The sequence below is a fragment of the Microcaecilia unicolor genome, chromosome 4, assembly GCF_901765095.1.
Source record: "Microcaecilia unicolor chromosome 4, aMicUni1.1, whole genome shotgun sequence".
Classification (NCBI taxonomy): domain Eukaryota; kingdom Metazoa; phylum Chordata; class Amphibia; order Gymnophiona; family Siphonopidae; genus Microcaecilia; species Microcaecilia unicolor.
Genome location: NC_044034.1, coordinates 27,676,585 through 27,694,151, shown reverse-complemented (window position 1 = coordinate 27,694,151; position 17,567 = coordinate 27,676,585). Strand labels below are relative to the sequence as shown.

The 17,567-nt window shown below is 44.4% G+C and overlaps 1 protein-coding gene across 1 annotated transcript in view; it reads left to right on the top strand.

Moving 5' to 3' along the window:
- The window catches only part of GDPD4 (glycerophosphodiester phosphodiesterase domain containing 4), an 83,572-nt gene extending 69,887 nt beyond the window's left edge, over positions 1-13,685 (top strand). Inside the window, exons 13-16 of the mRNA XM_030200070.1 lie at positions 1,730-1,877; positions 5,090-5,172; positions 10,436-10,515; positions 13,562-13,685. Of these exons, the coding sequence (XP_030055930.1) occupies positions 1,730-1,877; positions 5,090-5,172; positions 10,436-10,515; positions 13,562-13,665 (415 nt within the window). The 3' untranslated portion in view covers positions 13,666-13,685. The remainder of the gene's footprint in view (positions 1-1,729; positions 1,878-5,089; positions 5,173-10,435; positions 10,516-13,561) is intronic.
- Positions 13,686-17,567: the final 3,882 nt, after the last annotated feature.

Genomic DNA, 17,567 nt, shown 5'->3' with positions numbered 1-17,567 from the left:
ATTTAATTAATTAACATATTTATACCCCACATTTTCCCACTAGTTGCAGGCTCAATGTGGCTTACACAATACCGTAGAGACAGGCTCCGGTTGGGTAAAATACAAAATACAATATAATAATAAACATATAAGTAGCATGAATAAGAGAAACAAAGATATAATAGGAAGGGAGTCCAGGTACAATCCATCGTTTCAGTGTGTCGCAAAAAGGAGAAGATTAAGTTGGGTCTGGGGAATAGGCCTTCTCAAACAAGGTGGTTTTCAGTGTCTTCCTGAAGTTGAGGTGCTTCTGAATTGATTTAACGGTTTTAGGTAATGCATTCCATAGGTTTGTACTTATGTAAGAGACGCTGGATGCATAAGTAGATTTGTATCGAAGGCCATTGCATTCTGGATTTAAATAAGTTCTGGATAAACTTGGTACTATTTCTAGGTGGCAGATTTATTAGGTTCAACATGTATTCAGGGACTTGGCCGTTTATATTCATTCTTCACACTTGGCCTTGGCTATTGTCACAAGTCCAGAAAGCTTTGCAGCAGAATCCATGATGGTTTGGTTCTGACCTCATATTCGCACAAAAAAAGTTGATCAGGCTGTGTCCCTACAGTGGCTAATATTATTCTTAAGGTCCAGATATAGGGGCAAGTTTTGAAAGGCACTTATCTAGGCCAATAGGTACTGTATTTTTCTAGGTAAAAATTACCCTGATGAGGACAGGGGGAAGCATGGCAATGGAGGGAAACATGGGGGGGGGGGGCGGTCTGAGATGGGGAGGGAGAGGGAAAGAAGATGGAGGATGGACAAAGGAAGGAAGGATAGAGGGATAAGGAACCTAGGTCTGAGGGAGAGAGGGTCCCTCTTTCTTCCCCGCCCTTCTGGTGCCAGTCACCTCTCGCTCACAAAAGTGCTAGCACAGATCCTCTACCTCCCTCTCACCAACCCACCAATTTCTCCACTACCAATTCACAGTCCTGCACCCTCCCTGACAAATCACCCCCACTTTTCTCCCTGTTCTCTGCTGAGCCATCCCTCTCCCTTGCTAGTTCTCACAGACTCCTTTCTCTGCAATCCTGTAGGAACAATCTCAGTCAACACGAGGAGGAGGTGAATGGAGATACCTTGTGCCATGTCCTCTCCCCTCCCCTTCCCCCCATTTTTGTGGCTTGACTCTCAGTTTGAACGACACTGAACACCTTATTGCCACGTTGTTCTCCCAGGAAGTAGATGAGAACATGAATGGAGGCAGAGCTTCACACCTGTTGGGCAGACTGGATGGACTATGCAGGCTTATTGTTTGTTTATTTATATCCCTCCTATCACAAGGCAAAGCACAGTAAAACATTCATAGTAAAACTTATAAACATAACCAATACATAAAAATTAAATAAAATCAATAGAATCAAACACAATACTCAATACTGTATCAATAATTATCTGCCATCATATACTTTGTTACTATGTTACCTTTCTCTCTCATAGTTGGATTAGTACATAAGGAGGGGTATGTATACTGGTGCACCCCAAAAGCGTGGTCACCTGCGATTCAGCAGGGACCACTGAATTCCACTGCAAGGAGTTCTGTAGAAATTCACATCAAGAAATTCCCCATAGTAGAGTTGAGTTTACCTGGGTTCCACAGCCATATTTGTCAAATGTATTGCTGGTAGATACAATATATTTCCTATTGATTTAGATTAATGACTGACTTTTCAAATTTTTTTCCCCCAGAAAGTATGCTAGCGTTAACATCTCCACAAACTTGTACGTGATCAGTGAACCTTGGCTGTTCTCCTTGGCTTGGTGCGCAGGTGCTCATTCTGTTACTACTAACTCAGTTCACGTCCTGAAGAAACTAAACCAGCCATTGTTTCTCATGGTGAGTGAAGTGATACATTGTGTCAACATTCAGTGAGTGTAGACAGAGAGAGAGATTTATCTCTTTCTGCACAAACCTACTCTGAACTCTGCTGGGTGATTGGCAATTTACCCCATCTGCATTATCGATAGCGGTGATCTTCAAGACAAAATAGCCAAGCCCAAATGTTTTTGAGAGTAGCAGCGCTGATATTTAGTTGACCTCTGTCCAGGCAAAGTTATTTGAATAAATTATGCTCAGCGAAAGATCAGTGAGATCAGGAAATAAACAGAAAGCAACTAGTAAAATGTTTTATTGCATACTGTTGTTGACATTTTAATGGAGCATGCAATGCCATACTTTGTATTGTTGTTTGACTATTTTTACTGCTGTAATTGTGTATTGCTTATGTTTGATGTATTTTTGCTATACACCGCCTTGAATGAATTTCATAAAAAAGGCGGTAAAAAACAAACAACAAACACACAATTGGGCCAATGCAATTACACACAATTGGGCCAATGCAATTACCTTGCATTAGAGCTTGTGCTACTCCTCAACACACGGGTTTCCTAATGCAAGCGTAACACAAAAATTGTGCTCCCTTGTAGACAAATAGTATGAAAATAGCTTGAGCACAAAAAATGTGCAGTAGCATTTCATTTATTCTCCCCTCTGATATTCAACAGCATTTAACTGGCCATGATTGGCACCAGGATAGTTAAATGCCCCAGAACCAATATTCTTGGGGGATAGCTGGCTATCTCCTGCTGAATATCACCGGTTAGCGGCTAGCAAATGACCAGTTATATCGGCCAACATAACCGGCCATCTGCTGATTTTTTCAGCCCCACTTTAGTGGCTACTTTTGGTTGCGTGAATATGTGAGATATCTTTGGCCGGTTAGAAGATAACCGGCTAAGTCTGAATGTCGGCATGGCTGGTTATCTTCTAACTGGCCCCCCAAAAACCCAGATATTCAATGTCAGTCACCGGAAACAGCCCGGCATTGAATATCTGGGTTTAGTAGTGACCGCAGGAGTTCACCGGGCTAACTCCCATGGTCTGAATATCAGCCCCTTGATTTCTTTACTGCCTTTTTCAATAAATTCACCCAAGGCGTTGTACTGTACAGCACGAACAATCTGGACATAGATATTAAACAATTTCAGTGGAAAAAAACATTCAAATAACCATACATATTACCTCCAATATCAATACAATAAAACATCTTAAGTGCAGGGCAGTGGCTCCTAAACCTGGTCCTGGAGGCACCCCTGCCATTCAGGTTTTTAAGATATCCACGATGAAAATTCATGAGAGAGATTTTCATGCACTGCCTCAACTGCATGCAAATCTCTCTCAAGAATATTCATGGTGGATATCCTGAAAACCCGATTGGCTAGGGTGCCTCCAGTACCAGGTTTGGGAACCACTGGTATAGGATGTAAAAGCCTGAGAGAACACACCAGATACTTACTAACATGGGTTTGCACTAGTGCAGGGCCGGTCAAACCCGGTAAGCGGGGTAAGCACCGCAGGGGGGCACCTGCCTTCAAGGGCGCCCCTGCGGCATTATGCCGCCATACCGCGCCGCCCTTGGTGCTTTAAATCTTTAATTTACCTCCGTTCCAGCAGCCGCATCATTTGAAAGCCCTGCCCCGTCTCTAGCCTTCCCTCCCTTCGTGAGTTTGTTCTGCAGTCCCGCCTTCTAACGTCATTTCCTTGAGGGCGGGACTGCAGAACGAACTCACGAAGGGAGGGAAAGCTAGAGATGGGGCAGGGCTTTCAAATGATGCGGCTGCTGGAACGGAGGTAAATTAAAGATTTAAAGCACCAAGGGTGGCGCGGTATGGCGGGGGATGGGGCGAAGGAGAAGAGAGAAAGGAGATGCTGGGGGTGGGGGGGTGGGGGCGCGGGCGCCAACTCGTAGTCTGCTGGGGGGCGCCAGAGACCCTAGGACCGGCCCGGCACTAGTGGCAGCTAAACTGGCTCCCAATCAAAGAGCATATCGCTTTCAAAATCTGCATCCTGGTTCATAAAATTATCTTCGGCGAAGCCCCGGGATATATGACAGACCTCATTGACCTAACTCATTGACCCCAAACTGCAGTCTGTCGCAGAGACGAACAAAGTTCCCGGGGGCGTGTCGGAAGGGTAGCGAAGGCGGGACATGGGCGTGACTAAGAGATGGCCGCCCTTGGTTGATAAAAAAAGAAGGGCGGCCGTAGCAAAAATTTGGTCCGCTATTTTTGGACCCTTTTTTTTCACGACTAAGTCCCAAAAAAGTGCCCGAACTGCCCAGATGACCACCGGAGGGAATCGGGGATGACCTCCCCTGACTCCCCCAGTGGTCACCAACCCCCTCCCACCAAAAAAAAAAACAACTTTAAAAACTTTTTGCCAGCCTGTATGCCAGCCTCAAATGTCATACCCAGCTCCATCACAGCAGTATGCAGGTCCCTGGAGCAGTTGTTAGTGGGTGCAGTGCACTTCAGGCAGGCGGACCCAGGCCCACCCCCCCTACCTGTTACACTTGTGGTGGTAAATGGGAGCCCTCCAAACCCCACCCGAAACCCAGTGTACCCACATCTAGGTGCCCCCCTTCACCCATAAGTGCTATGGTAATGGTGTAGAGTTGTGGGGAGTGGGTTTTGGGGAGGATTTGGAGGCTCAGCACCCAAGGTAAGGGAGCTATGCTCCTGGAAGGTATTTTAATGTTTTGTTTTTATTTTTAAAAGTGCTGCCTAGGGTGCCCGGTTGGTGTCCTGGCATGTGAGGGGGACCAGTGCACTACGAATCCTGGCCCCTCCCACGACCAAATGCCTTGGATGTGCTCGTTTTTGAGATGGCTGCCTTCGGTTTCCATTATCGCTGAAAACCGAGCCCGGACATCTCAAATCCACCCAAATCCTAGGCATTTGGCCAGCCCCAACCGTATTATCGAAAGAAAAGATGGCCGCCCATCTTTTTCGATAATACGGTTGGGAACGCCCCTTCTCGTAGCCGTTCCCAGAGATGGGTTCCCTTAGAGATGGGTGGCCCCTTTCGATTATGCCCCTCTTAGGCTCCTAGGTTTGGCTAAAAATAGTTCACAAGTTTAGGAGCTCAGCTTTTTTAAAAATATTGGGCCCCAATTTTTTGTAGTAATGACTTAACGGTATTTAAGAACATTGCTGTACTGCCGTACAAAAAAATCGCTAAAAACTGTTCACTTATTCTTTCTCTGCTAGACACCGAGTAGATATAGCTTAATGTGGATTCTGACGGATGTGGTTTCTGCCCTGCTGATCACACTCGTGTTCGTACTCCATTGGTGAGTAATTATTCCACCAAGATCAACAGATCGTCAAACTGGAAAGCAAAATCTGATTGCGATGTGGAGGGTAGTTCAATAAAGGGTCAACATTTGGAGCCTATTCTATAAAGGAAAATAAGCATCTACTTTTCTTTATAGAGCACTCACATAGCAGGGGCAAACGCGCTTAAATTATAGGTACAGTCGCTTATACAAGCCATAAAGCTAATCCCCCTGATATTCAGTGCTATTTAACTGGCCAGAAATGACTGCTGACCGGTTAAATAGCATTTTGGCGCCTAACTGCTAATATTCAGTGTAAGATAACTGGTTATCTCCGCTGAATATTGCCGGTTAGTGCCAAAAAGATAACCGTCAATACTCAGCACTGATCGGCTAAGTTCAGCAGCCAAATCGGACCACCTACATAGCAGTTCCATCTTTGGCTGCTATAAACTTAACTGGCCAGCTCTGAATTTTGATATAGGGCCAAATCCTATAAATGGTGCCTTAAAAAATCAGCACTGAAAAACCATGCGCTTTGCCTGATTCTATAAACTATATGCCTAAAATTTAGGTGCAGCCATTCAGGCCACCTAAAACCAGGCCTAAATACCTGCGACTAAGTTAGGAGCAGATTAAGCCAGTATTAAGATGGACTTGGGGAAAATCCATCGCTTATTTCTAGGATAAGCAGCATAAAATGTATTCTACTATTCTGGGATCTTACCAGATACTTTTAACCTGAACTGGCCACTGTTGGAAACAGAATGCTGGGCTTGATAGACCTCCAGTCTGTCCCAGTATTTATTTATTTATTTGTTGCACTTGTATCCCACATTTTCCCACCTATTTGCAGGCTCAATGTGGCTTACATAATGCCGGAGTGACAGTCGCCACTTCCGGATCTGAGAAATACAAAGTGGTATAGCATGTACAAGATGGGATATCTTACAAAGTGGTGATGCATTAATGTTCATGGATGATAGCATAAATTATAGGGTAATTAAATAGTCAAGTATAGAAAGTTCATTTCCGGTGGTGCATCACACGTTGCACGTGTCCGAATAAGTGAGGTAGTCCGGTGTAAGGAGTTCAGCTTTGTTTAGTTTTATTAATATTTCGTAGTCTGGTATTCAGGATGAGTCGTTGTGGTATGCCTTTTTGAACAGGTTGGTTTTCAGTAGTTTTCGGAAGATTGTTAGGTCGTGCATTGTTTTTATGACATTAGGCAGTGCATTGCAAAGTTGCGCGCTTAAGTAGGAGAAGCTGGATGCATAGATTGATTTATATTTGAGTCCTTTGAAACTGGGGTAATGGAGGTTCGGGTATGTGCGTGCTGAACTTTTTGTATTCCTGGTTGGCAGATCTATGAGGTCTGACGTGTAGATTGGGGCTTCACCGTGAATGATTTTGTGGACCAAGGTGCAGATTTTGAACGTGATACGTTGTTTTAATGGGAGCCAATGTAGTTTTTCTCTTAGGGGTTTGGCGCTTTCGTATTTTGATTTTCCAAATATGAGTCTGGCTGCTGTGTTTTGGGCCATTTGAAGTTTCTTAATGATTTGTTCTTTGCATCTGGTGAAAATGGAATTGCAGTAATTATTATTATTATTACATTTGTACCCCGCGCTTTCCCACATAATGCAGGCTCAATGCGGCTTACATAGTAATTTGAAATACAAAGTTAATAGAATTTTAATAAAACAGTAGTAAAACAATGTAAAGTTGGGCTTAGTAGTGTATGATAAGTTGAGCTACATAATATATGACTAGGATAAAAGAGGGTAGACAGGATAGGATAGTGTAATTTGGGAGAAAAGGGGTAAGGAGGGATAAAATTAAGGAGAGATGGAAAGAGAAGGATGGGAGGTTGGTATTTAAGATATCAAACACGCCAACACACACAGAAGGTGTTCTCTCCACGAAAGAGCAACGAAGCAAAGCAAACAGTGGATACAAAAAAGTCCTCTCTCAAGTGGTGTCTTCTGAAACAAGTTCTTTATTGCAAAACAATTAAAACAACGACCCGACACGAATCGTGTTTCGGCCGTATAGGCCTGCGTCAGGGGTCTATTCGCTTCCAATCAAGAAAGAGAATATGTAGATAAAAATAATAACTGATCAACTTTCTGCAAATGAAATACTCTTGTTCACTTCAGCCTCATATTCTTCTCTCAGTTCCCCAGGCTTGCTTAGGTGAGGCACTGGGTACACTGTATAAGCTCAGGTAGGCGCGAGACTGCGACTCCCGAGTCCCGACCCAGTCTGAGGCTGAAGTGAACAAGAGTATTTCATTTGCAGAAAGTTGATCAGTTATTATTTTTATCTACATATTCTCTTTCTTGATTGGAAGCGAATAGACCCCTGACGCAGGCCTATACGGCCGAAACACGATTCGTGTCGGGTCGTTGTTTTAATTGTTTTGCAATAAAGAACTTGTTTCAGAAGACACCACTTGAGAGAGGACTTTTTTGTATCCACTGTTTGCTTTGCTAGGTTGGTATTTAAGTCAGAACAGAATTGGGGGTGGAAGTTGGCGAGATTAGGTAATCTAGGTGGCTTAACACCATTGATTGTACTAGGCTGCGGAATATTTCCCTTGGGAAGAAAGGTTTTACTCTTTTGAGTTTCCACATTGAGTGGAACATTTTCTTTGTTGTATTTTTCTCAAGTGTGAGATTCGGTCAATTGTGACTCCGAGAATTTTCAGGCTGTCCGAAACGGGGAGGGTGTATTCTGGTGTGTTTATGGTGATTGGTTTGTTCGTGTTATATTGTGAAGAGAGGATGAGACATTTTGTTTTTTCTGCATTGAGCTTTAGTTGGAATGCGTCTGCCCATGAATTCATTATTTGGAGGCTGTGTTTGATTTCAGTTGAGATTTCTGTTAGATCGTGTTTGAATGGGATGAAGATCGTGACATCGTCTGCGTAGATGTAAGGGTTGAGGCCTTGATTGGATAATGATTTGGCTAGGGGTGTCATCATTAGGTTGAAAAGTGTTGGTGAGAGAGGTGATCCTTGGGGTACTCCGCATTCAGGCTTCCATGGTGATGATTTTTTCGAGTTTGACATTTCTTGGTATGTTCTTGCGGTTAGGAAGCCGTAGATCCATCTAAGTACATTTCCTCCGATCCCGAAGTATTCTAGGATGTTCAGTAGTATTTTCTGGCTAACCATGTCAAATGCGCTGGACATGTCGAATTGTAGGAGAAGTATACTGTTGCCAGATGCAATGGCTTGTTTGAATTTTGTTAGGAGGGAGATTAATACTGTTTCGGGGCTTTGCTTGGATCGAAATCCTGATTGTGATTCATTTAATACTGAAAATTTATTTAAGTAGTTGCTAAGTTGTTTGGTTACCATACTTTCCAATAGTTTGGCAGTGCATATGTACTTATACTGCCCATTTATCTACTTTCTTGGCACGGAAATTTTATCCTGTTTGTTTTCTACATAGAAAAGCGTTCTAATGGATTCAAGGTGCCAAACCGGTGTAGAAACGGCAGATCCATGTGAAAACACGCTTATGCGCTCCATTTATAGAATGGCGCCTAACTGTTTCCGTGTGCATATGAAAAGAGGGCATAACGATGGGAGGGATATGGGTGGGTCAGGGGGGTGTTCCCTTAAGGAATAGTGCAGACCCCCACCCAACTTGCACGCTGGGATTTGACACCTGCTTTCAGTTGGTGTAGATCCTTGCACCCAAAAAGGTGAGTGTGGATCATGGTGCTACGCACTATTTTGTAAAGGGTGCCAATCCCGGAACTGTTCAGCGCCGATTTATTTTGACACTGCATTTTGAGCATCATTTACTGAATCCAGCCCAACATGCTTAGATGAATAATCGGATTAAGCTGATGTTTTGTTTACTAAAGAATTTTATGAACTCGTGCAGTCAACTCTAGTAATAAGTGGATGTTACGACTTTCCTATAAGGAAAGGCTAAAGAGGTTAGGACTCTTCTGTTTGGAAAAGAGATGACTGAGGGTGGGGGGATATAATAGAGGCCTATTAAATCCTGAGTGGAGTGGAACGGTAAATGCAAATCGATTGTTTACTTTTTCAAAAAATGCAAAGACTAGGGGTCATACAATGAATTTTACAAAGTAATACATTGAAAACAAATAGAAGAATATTTTTTTCACTCAATGCATAGTTAAGCCTTTGAACATTTTGCCAGATAATGAGGTAAACAGTTAATGTAGCTGTGCTTAAAAAAAGGTTTGGATAAATTTCTGGAAGTAAAGCCCATAAATCGTTATTAAGGTTGAACTGGGAAAAGCCCCTGCTTTGTGTAAAAAGTATGGAATCTTGATACTTTTTGGGATCCTGCCAGGCACTTGTGACCTGGATTGGTCCCTGTTGGAAATAGGATACTGGACTAGATGGCCACAGAAGGATTGTTGAGTGCTGCCACAGGTCGACATCCCAATTTACAGAACCGTGGAAAGGGAAATGAGACTTGATATACCGCCTTTCTGAGGTTTTTGCAACTACATTCAAAGTGGTTTACATATATTCAGGTACTTATTTTGTACCAGGGGTAATGGAGGGTTAAATGACTTGCCCACAGTCACAAGGAGCTGCAGTGGGAATTGAACTCAGTTCCCCAGGATCAAAGTCCACTGCACTAACCACTAGGCTACTCCTCCACTAGCAACATTCCATGTAGAAGTCTGCCCTTGCAGATCAGTAATGCGGCCGCGCAGGCTTCTGTTTCTGTGAGTCTGACGTCCTGCACGCATGTGCAGGACGTCAGGCTCACAGAAACAGAAGCCCGCGTGGCTGCGTTGCTGATCTGCAAGGGCAGGCTTCTACATGGAATGTTGCTAGTGGAATACCAACATTCCATCTAGAATCTCCAATAGTAGCAACATTCCATGTAGAATCTCAAATAGGGAAAGGGAAATGGGACTTGATATACCGCCTTTCTGAGGATTTTTCAACTACATTCAAAGCAGTTTACATATATTCAGGTACTTATTTTGTACCTGGGGCAATGGAGGGGTTAAGTGACTTGCCCAGAGTCACAGGGAGCTGCAGTGGGAATCGAACTCAGTTCCCCAGGATCAAAGTCCACTGCACTAACCACTAGGCTACTCCGACCTCTGAGCAGTGCAGGACCATGACATGTTATGGAGCGCCTACCCAAGTCATGACCCCCAACTGTGGGTAAACAGGGTCACGGCCCACAGTTTGGGAATCTCTGACCTATGGTGTGACCCAGTATGGCAGTTCTTACCTTCCTATGTTCTTTGCTTGTCTCATTTTTAGGTGGAGAGAAAGGGGACTGCCCTGCTGTTCGGATAATAGCATTCTGCTTGAAAATGCGATGTACAATGCATTTGGAACAGGTAGGCATACAAAAAGCAGCTGGAAACGTTATAATTTATTATTATTTTTACTTTCCTATTTCTCCTTTCAGTTTGTCTAGCTGGGGGTGGGATTTATTTTCCAGTGCACCAAGCCGGTGGCGTAGCAAGGTGGGGGCGGTCTGCCCTGGGTGCATGCTGCTGGAGGGTGCAGAGAGCAGCTGCGCGCCTGTCGGCTCCGCTGGTTCCCTGCTCCCTCTGTCCCGGAATAGGTTACTTCCTTAGTGCTTAACTGCAAGGGGGGGGGGGGGGGGGGGAAATATGGGTGGAGCATGGGAATGCCATGACCATGTCTCCACCATATAAAACACAAAGAAGAGAGGAGTAGAGTCAATACGAACAGACAAAAAAACAAAAAGTAAACACACAATACTTGTGTTCAAAGCTCCAGCTGAGAGAAAATGTTTATATAACAGGAAGGAAAAAAGGTTTTGAATAAAATTATACCTTTTTTTAAAAAAATTGATCATCAAATCAAAGAACCTTCTCTGTTGTGATAGTTCTGAATTAGTGCAGTGTCACATCAAAGAAAATTTTTAAAAAACAATACTCCAACTTCAAAACCAAATCTTTTCAAAATTGTAAAAGCCAGTTAGCTTTATCTGGCTCAGAAAAAAAATAAGCTAGTGAAAGAGAATATGTAACATTTCATTAAAGGTCCGTTTCATCCTCTGAAGTAGCAGTGTTGGCTCTAAGAAAAGGTGGGTAACGTCAGGATGTCACGTCTGTGGGCGTGACCCCTCTCAGACTCACCGTATTTCCGGCGGTCAGCTTCTGAGCTGGCTCCTGTCTGTTCTTCCTGTGTTAGTTCTGTCTCTGTGTGCTGGCTGCATTGGATTGTCTGTGTGCTGTTTCCCGTTCCAGACTTCAGCCCAGTCCAGTCCGGATCTTCCGGCCTGCCAGATTTGCTTGTTTTGTTTGAACCTACCCAGCACCCGTAGTTGCCTGGTGATTGCTGCAGTGAGCCTCAGCTGTTGCTGGGCTTATTAGCCATTTTGAAACTCTTTTCTTTGCCTTTGCATCACCTAAGGCCCTGGTCTGTTGGTGCTTGTTGCACGGATTGTTGGTTTTGTGGTGCTCCAGTACCTGCCAAAGTGACCAGCGACTCATAGGAGTCAGATGGTACAAGGGCCAAACAATATCTGAGTCAACAAAAACCGAGCACAAGTGTCTTTGCAAGTTTGGACATCATCACGTAGCAGGTTGGGGCCCGCCGTTGATTGACCTTGTGGACAATTATCAGACCAGCTTGGTATAATTAACGACTGAACAGGTCGTGCTGAATGACTGTGAGCCATCGTTATTGAATTGGTGTAACAAGGGTTGAATTACGGGTACAAGGGAGCCCTGCAAAATATGTGTGTGATTTAAAAATGTATGTGGATGTTTATGCGTCGTTATATTAAAAAGTTTGTATATTCATAATTGGAGTGCACTCGGAATATAGTTATATAGTATTGTACTCTGATTTAAAACAACAGTCCCTGTTATGGACAATGTTTAATAAAAATGAGGTTAAATTAAAAAGAAGTAGAAGAAGAAATCCATCATAGGCTGTCTGAGCATTCCTGAGTCCCATATTGAAATTCTTTCCCCTGGTTCAGCAGCAGCTGCCCCTCTTGTTGAAGCTTTATGCAATCCCTGTTCTAAAAACACAGCTGTCTCTTTTGTTTCTCTCCTCTCTGCCTTCCTTTTATGCCTGAATTCGCCTGTGATCCTAACATGAAAGGAAAGTAGAGTTTTGACAAAGTGAAAATGAATTTATTTCCAGATTAACACTGCGAGGAACTGTTTTCCATTCATTTTCTGTATGCAGTAACAATGGACAAACCCTACTGCAACACTCTGATGTGTGTTCTTTAAATTCTGTATATACCCAGGCAGCCTTATTTTTTTCAGTGCATGGAAAGCTTAGTTAAAAGAGTTGCTATATTTATGAATCACGAAGGGGTAATTAGGGAAGAGGGAAGGGAGAGACTGAAATGTCAGCAGAAAGCCATGTTGAGCGAAGACGAGATTGAGGGTAAGGTGAATAGGAGACACATCCTAGGGGTATGAGGTATCCTATGAAATCAATGATATGACAGCTGACCTGGCATAGAATGAATGAGGAAAATGTGGAAGTTAGAAAATTTGTGTGGGTAGAAAGAGAACTTGCTAGATAATGGCATCATGGATGCTCAAGGACGTAAAGAAATCAAGTATATTTTATTTTTGTTACATTTGTATCCCGCGCTTTCCCACTCATGGCAGGCTCAATGCGGCTTACATGGGGCAATGGAGGGTTAAGTGACTTGCCCAGAGTCACACCAATGTGGCCGTGCAGGCTTCTGCTTCTGTGAGTCTGACGACCTGCACATACGTGCAGGACGTCAGACTCACAGAAACAGAAGCCTGCGCAACCTTCTACATGGAATGTTACTAGTGGAATAGCAACATTCCATGTAGAATCTCCATTAATAGCAACATTCCATGTAGAATCTCCAATAGTATCTATTTTATTTTTGTTACATTTGTACCCCGCACTTTCCCACTCATGGCAGGCTCAATGCGGCTTACATGGGGCAATGGAGGGTTAAGTGACTTGCCCAGAGTCACAAGGAGCTGCCTGTGCCTGAAGTGGGAATCAAACTCAGTTCCTCAGGACCAAAGTCCATCACCCTAACCACTAGGCCACTCCTCCACTGGGCAGGGACAGAGGAAGGAATTGTGTAGGCATAGGGAGAGAAGCCAGCATTCCATCATGACCCAATGAAGTATCAGAGAGGTGCAATAATCCTCATCCAGTACAGGCATGACTTGGAGCAGAATTACTTAAGTCGTACACTTATAGAACAGCAATATAGGCCAATACAAAGGAATGTGTTTGGCATATGCAACCATCTAATCACCCTTAGCCAATCACATTGCTCCGTAGGCTCTCCGCAGTCCAACACCATTGCTGAACAGCGATGGATAACAGCTTGTGCTTTAGATAGCTACTGTTTATGAGTGATACTGCGACACTTTTCCCCTCTTATCTTTTCAGAACTCGATATGTCGGTCTCCGAAGACAGTGATGCCAGAAGCCAGCCCACCACACCCAACGTTTTGTGCAGTGATGAAACCCCTAAATCTGTTACAAACACATAAGTGTGAAGAGCAGTACAGTGACATTTTTAGTAAATGTGCCGAACAGTAAGAGGGACTCAATGGCACCAACGTAGCCCCTCCCTCCTGCACAAGAAGAACAAGCCAGGCTTGGCAGCTGCTACACCTTCACAAGAGTGGCTCGCTGGTCCCAACACCATACCTCCCATTCCAGCACGAACACCAAGAGGGGCTTTGTGGGCTCAATCTAACACCTCTCTCTCCAACTCAAAACAAGAGAGGCTTGGTATCTCCAACTTAAGAGTTCCCACCCCCAGTGGAGACAGTGGGACATGGTGATCCAACAAACCTTACATCCTCATAAAAACACCTCCTGTGTCCTCCTCCAATCCTCTTTCCCTTTGTAAACTATACCCAACATCATCTTCTTCTTTCTCTCTCTCTTTCTCTTACCCCTTGCAATCTCCCTCAATCTTGCCTCCCATCCCTTCATTCACACTCCCCTGATCCTTCAGCTGCTGTCCACTTAACCTTCTCTCTCCTTTCCCCACCACCTCCTCTTCACTTCCTGTTGTCTTCCCATCTTGATCCTACCGAAGACAGTGATGCCAGAAGCCAGCCCACCACACCCAACGTTTTGTGCAGTGATGAAACCCTTAAATCTGTTACAAACACATAAGCGTGAAGAGCAGTACAGTGACATTTTTAGTAAATGTGCCGAACAGTAAGAGGGACTCAATGGCACCAACGTAGCCCCTCCCTCCTGCACAAGAAGAACAAGCCAGGCTTGGCAGCTGCTACACCTTCACAAGAGTGGCTCGCTGGTCCCAACACCATACCTCCCATTCCAGCACGAACACCAAGAGGGGCTTTGTGGGCTCAATCTAACACCTCTCTCTCCAACTCAAAACAAGAGAGGCTTGGTATCTCCAACTTAAGAGTTCCCAACCCCAGTGGAGACAGTGGGACATGGTGATCCAACAAACCTTACATCCTCATAAAAACACCTCCTGTGTCCTCCTCCAATCCTCTTTCCCTTTGTAAACTATACCCAACATCATCTTCTTCTTTCTCTCTCTCTTTCTCTTACCCCTTGCAATCTCCCTCAATCTTGCCTCCCATCCCTTCATTCACACTCCCCTGATCCTTCAGCTGCTGTCCACTTAACCTTCTCTCTCCTTTCCCCACCACCTCCTCTTCACTTCCTGTTGCCATACCTCCCTGTCTTCCCATCTTGATCCTACCCCACACTTCCTCTTTCTGTCCCTTCACTCGTGTTTATGTTGATGTTTAAGATTTGACATACCACCACTACTGACTAAAAGGTTGGAATGGTTTACAAAATTAATCATTGAGAAGGGAAAGAACTCGATAAAATCACAGTAAAGCATATATACTGACACCGAGAGTAGCAATCACGCAACTGCAATAAGTAATACAAATAAAATCAAGATAACATTTCTTGCCCAACCCTGAGCCCTTCTCTCTTCACCTATTGCCACCCTAAACTCTCCCCTCTACCCCAACCCATATGATTGGGGGGGGGGGGAAGCTAATCGGTCAGCTGAGCATGCACAGAGCAGCCAATCGCTAAACATGGCTGCTCTGCGCATTCCACAGACGGCTTTCAAGCATGCAGACAAGCTGTGTGTATAAAAGCCGTCTACAGCCTTTGTTTGTTTATCTCGATCCAGCTTAGTAAATGCTTCTGCAAGACGCTTCCTGTAGCCACACTCAACCTCTTTTTCCAGGAAGGCTCCAATTGCTATCAATTGCCGCAGAAGTGCCTGCCTGCCAATCACAGCGCATTTAGCTGACATGCCAAACGGTGCTGTGATTGACTGAGAGAGACCAGATGGAAGGGCTCAAAGCAGGGAGATCCAAGGGGGGGGGGGGGGGGATTTTCAAGCTTCCAAAAAAAGTGCTGTGCTTTCATGGGATGGGGAAAAAGCAGAGGAGTACAATGGAGTGAGTTAATTGCCAGGAAATGCAGGCAGCTGGAGGTCACACCTCCAGAAAGAGGGTGCAAACCAAGTACACATTCTATTGCAAGAAGCTGAAACCTCATTCTAAATAAGCTGAAAAAGAGGGGGAGACATTTGGGTTGCAAATCAGGGTTAGAACCCCACTTCTCATGGACCAGGATGGAACGGCTCAAGCGGGGAGTTCCGGGGGGAAGGGGGGAGAGAATTTGTACCTGTGTAGTAACAAATCAAAGATCTTATGAGCACACGTCGCCAGACTCAAGAACATGACTGGCGTCCTTTTTTTGGGGATAGTACTGGCAGGAGCAGGGGAAACAATGGGAGATCAAGGATAGAACAGTTCCCTGGCAGGATTGGCCAGTCCGCAGCTCTGACAGCTCTCCTCAGCCAGCCACCAGGCAATACCAGCAGCTCCTGACCACCCGTTAATTTTTCCATGGCAAAGGTAGGGACTGCTTCTGTGCATTGGGTCGAAAAACATCTGTGCATCCCTTTGTATGCACATTTGCATAGTAATTAGCTCTTATTATAATAGCTTTGCAGAGCTTTGCATTCCGTTTTCGTTAGCTGCTACCGTGGAGAACCCTTATGTGCATTTCTGGTTGTACTCCTTGCTCGCTAAACCGGCTAGAACCAGTGTAAAAACCACGTTGCTGGCTTGTTAGGTTTAGTGCATCTGGGCCTCAGCTGCCAAACTTAGCCGGCGATGCACTGAATGTTAGAGAATAGCTGGTTATATCATGTGATATAACTGCTAAGCCTCTAAGGTAACCAGCTATCTCCTGCTGAATATTCCCACTTAGCTGGTTAAGCGCTATTTAATCACTGTTCCTGGCCAGTTAAATAGCACTGAATATTGGGGATTGTGACGTAACGTAAAACTATATGGAAAAATCACTCATGACCTAGAGCAAATCTACCATGCCAGCTCTTTGTTCCAAACAAGGGCTGTACCTATGAAAACCCCTTTATTTCCCACGCCTGAAATGAACTGTTTATCTAACATACTTTATAATTTATTTCAACATTTATGAACTTTAAATGTAATACTACCGCCATTGCGGCATAATGTAAGCCACATTGAGCCTGCAAAAAACGTGGGAAAATGTGGGATACAAATGCAACAAATAAATAAATAAAAATGCAATTCCCTCAATATAACTGTGGGCCCTAGAAAATCAATACATCTGTTTGGGAAAACTGAACACACCAAATAACTACAAATCACTATATTTATTTTTGTTACATTTGTACCCTGCACTTTCCCACTCATGGCAGGCTCTATGCGGCTTACATGGGGCAATGGAGGGTTAAGTGACTTGCCCAGAGTCACAAGGAGCTGCCTGTGCCTGAAGTGGGAATCGACCAAAGTCCACCACCCTAACCACTAGGCCACTCCTCCACTGTTGCTACTATTTGAGATTCTACATGGAATGTTGCTATTCCACTAGCAACATTCCATGTAGAAGTCGGCCCTTGCAGATCACCAATGTGGCCGCGCAGGCTTCTGCTTCTGTGAGTCTGACGTCCTGTCAGACTCACAGAAACAGAAGCCTGCGCAGCCTTCTACATGGAATGTTGCTAGTGGAATAGCAACATTCCATGTAGAATCTCCAATAGTAGCAACATTCCATGTAGAATCTCCAATAGTATCTATTTTATTTTTGTTACATTTGTACCCCGTGCTTTCCCACTCATGGCAGGCTCAATGCGGCTTACATGGGGCAATGGAGGGTTAAGTGACTTGCCCAGAGTCACAAGGAACTGCCTGTGCCTGAAGTGGGAATCAAACTCAGTTCCTCAGGAGCAAAGTCCACCACCCTAACCACTAGGCCACTCCTCCACAAAATATAAAGACAACAGATATCATGGATGGTGTTTGGGGGAGGAGGTTTAACCAGGGCAATTGCCCATGATCCCTTGGTCAGAGAGGGCTCCAAACCAGCCTGAACCAGAAGG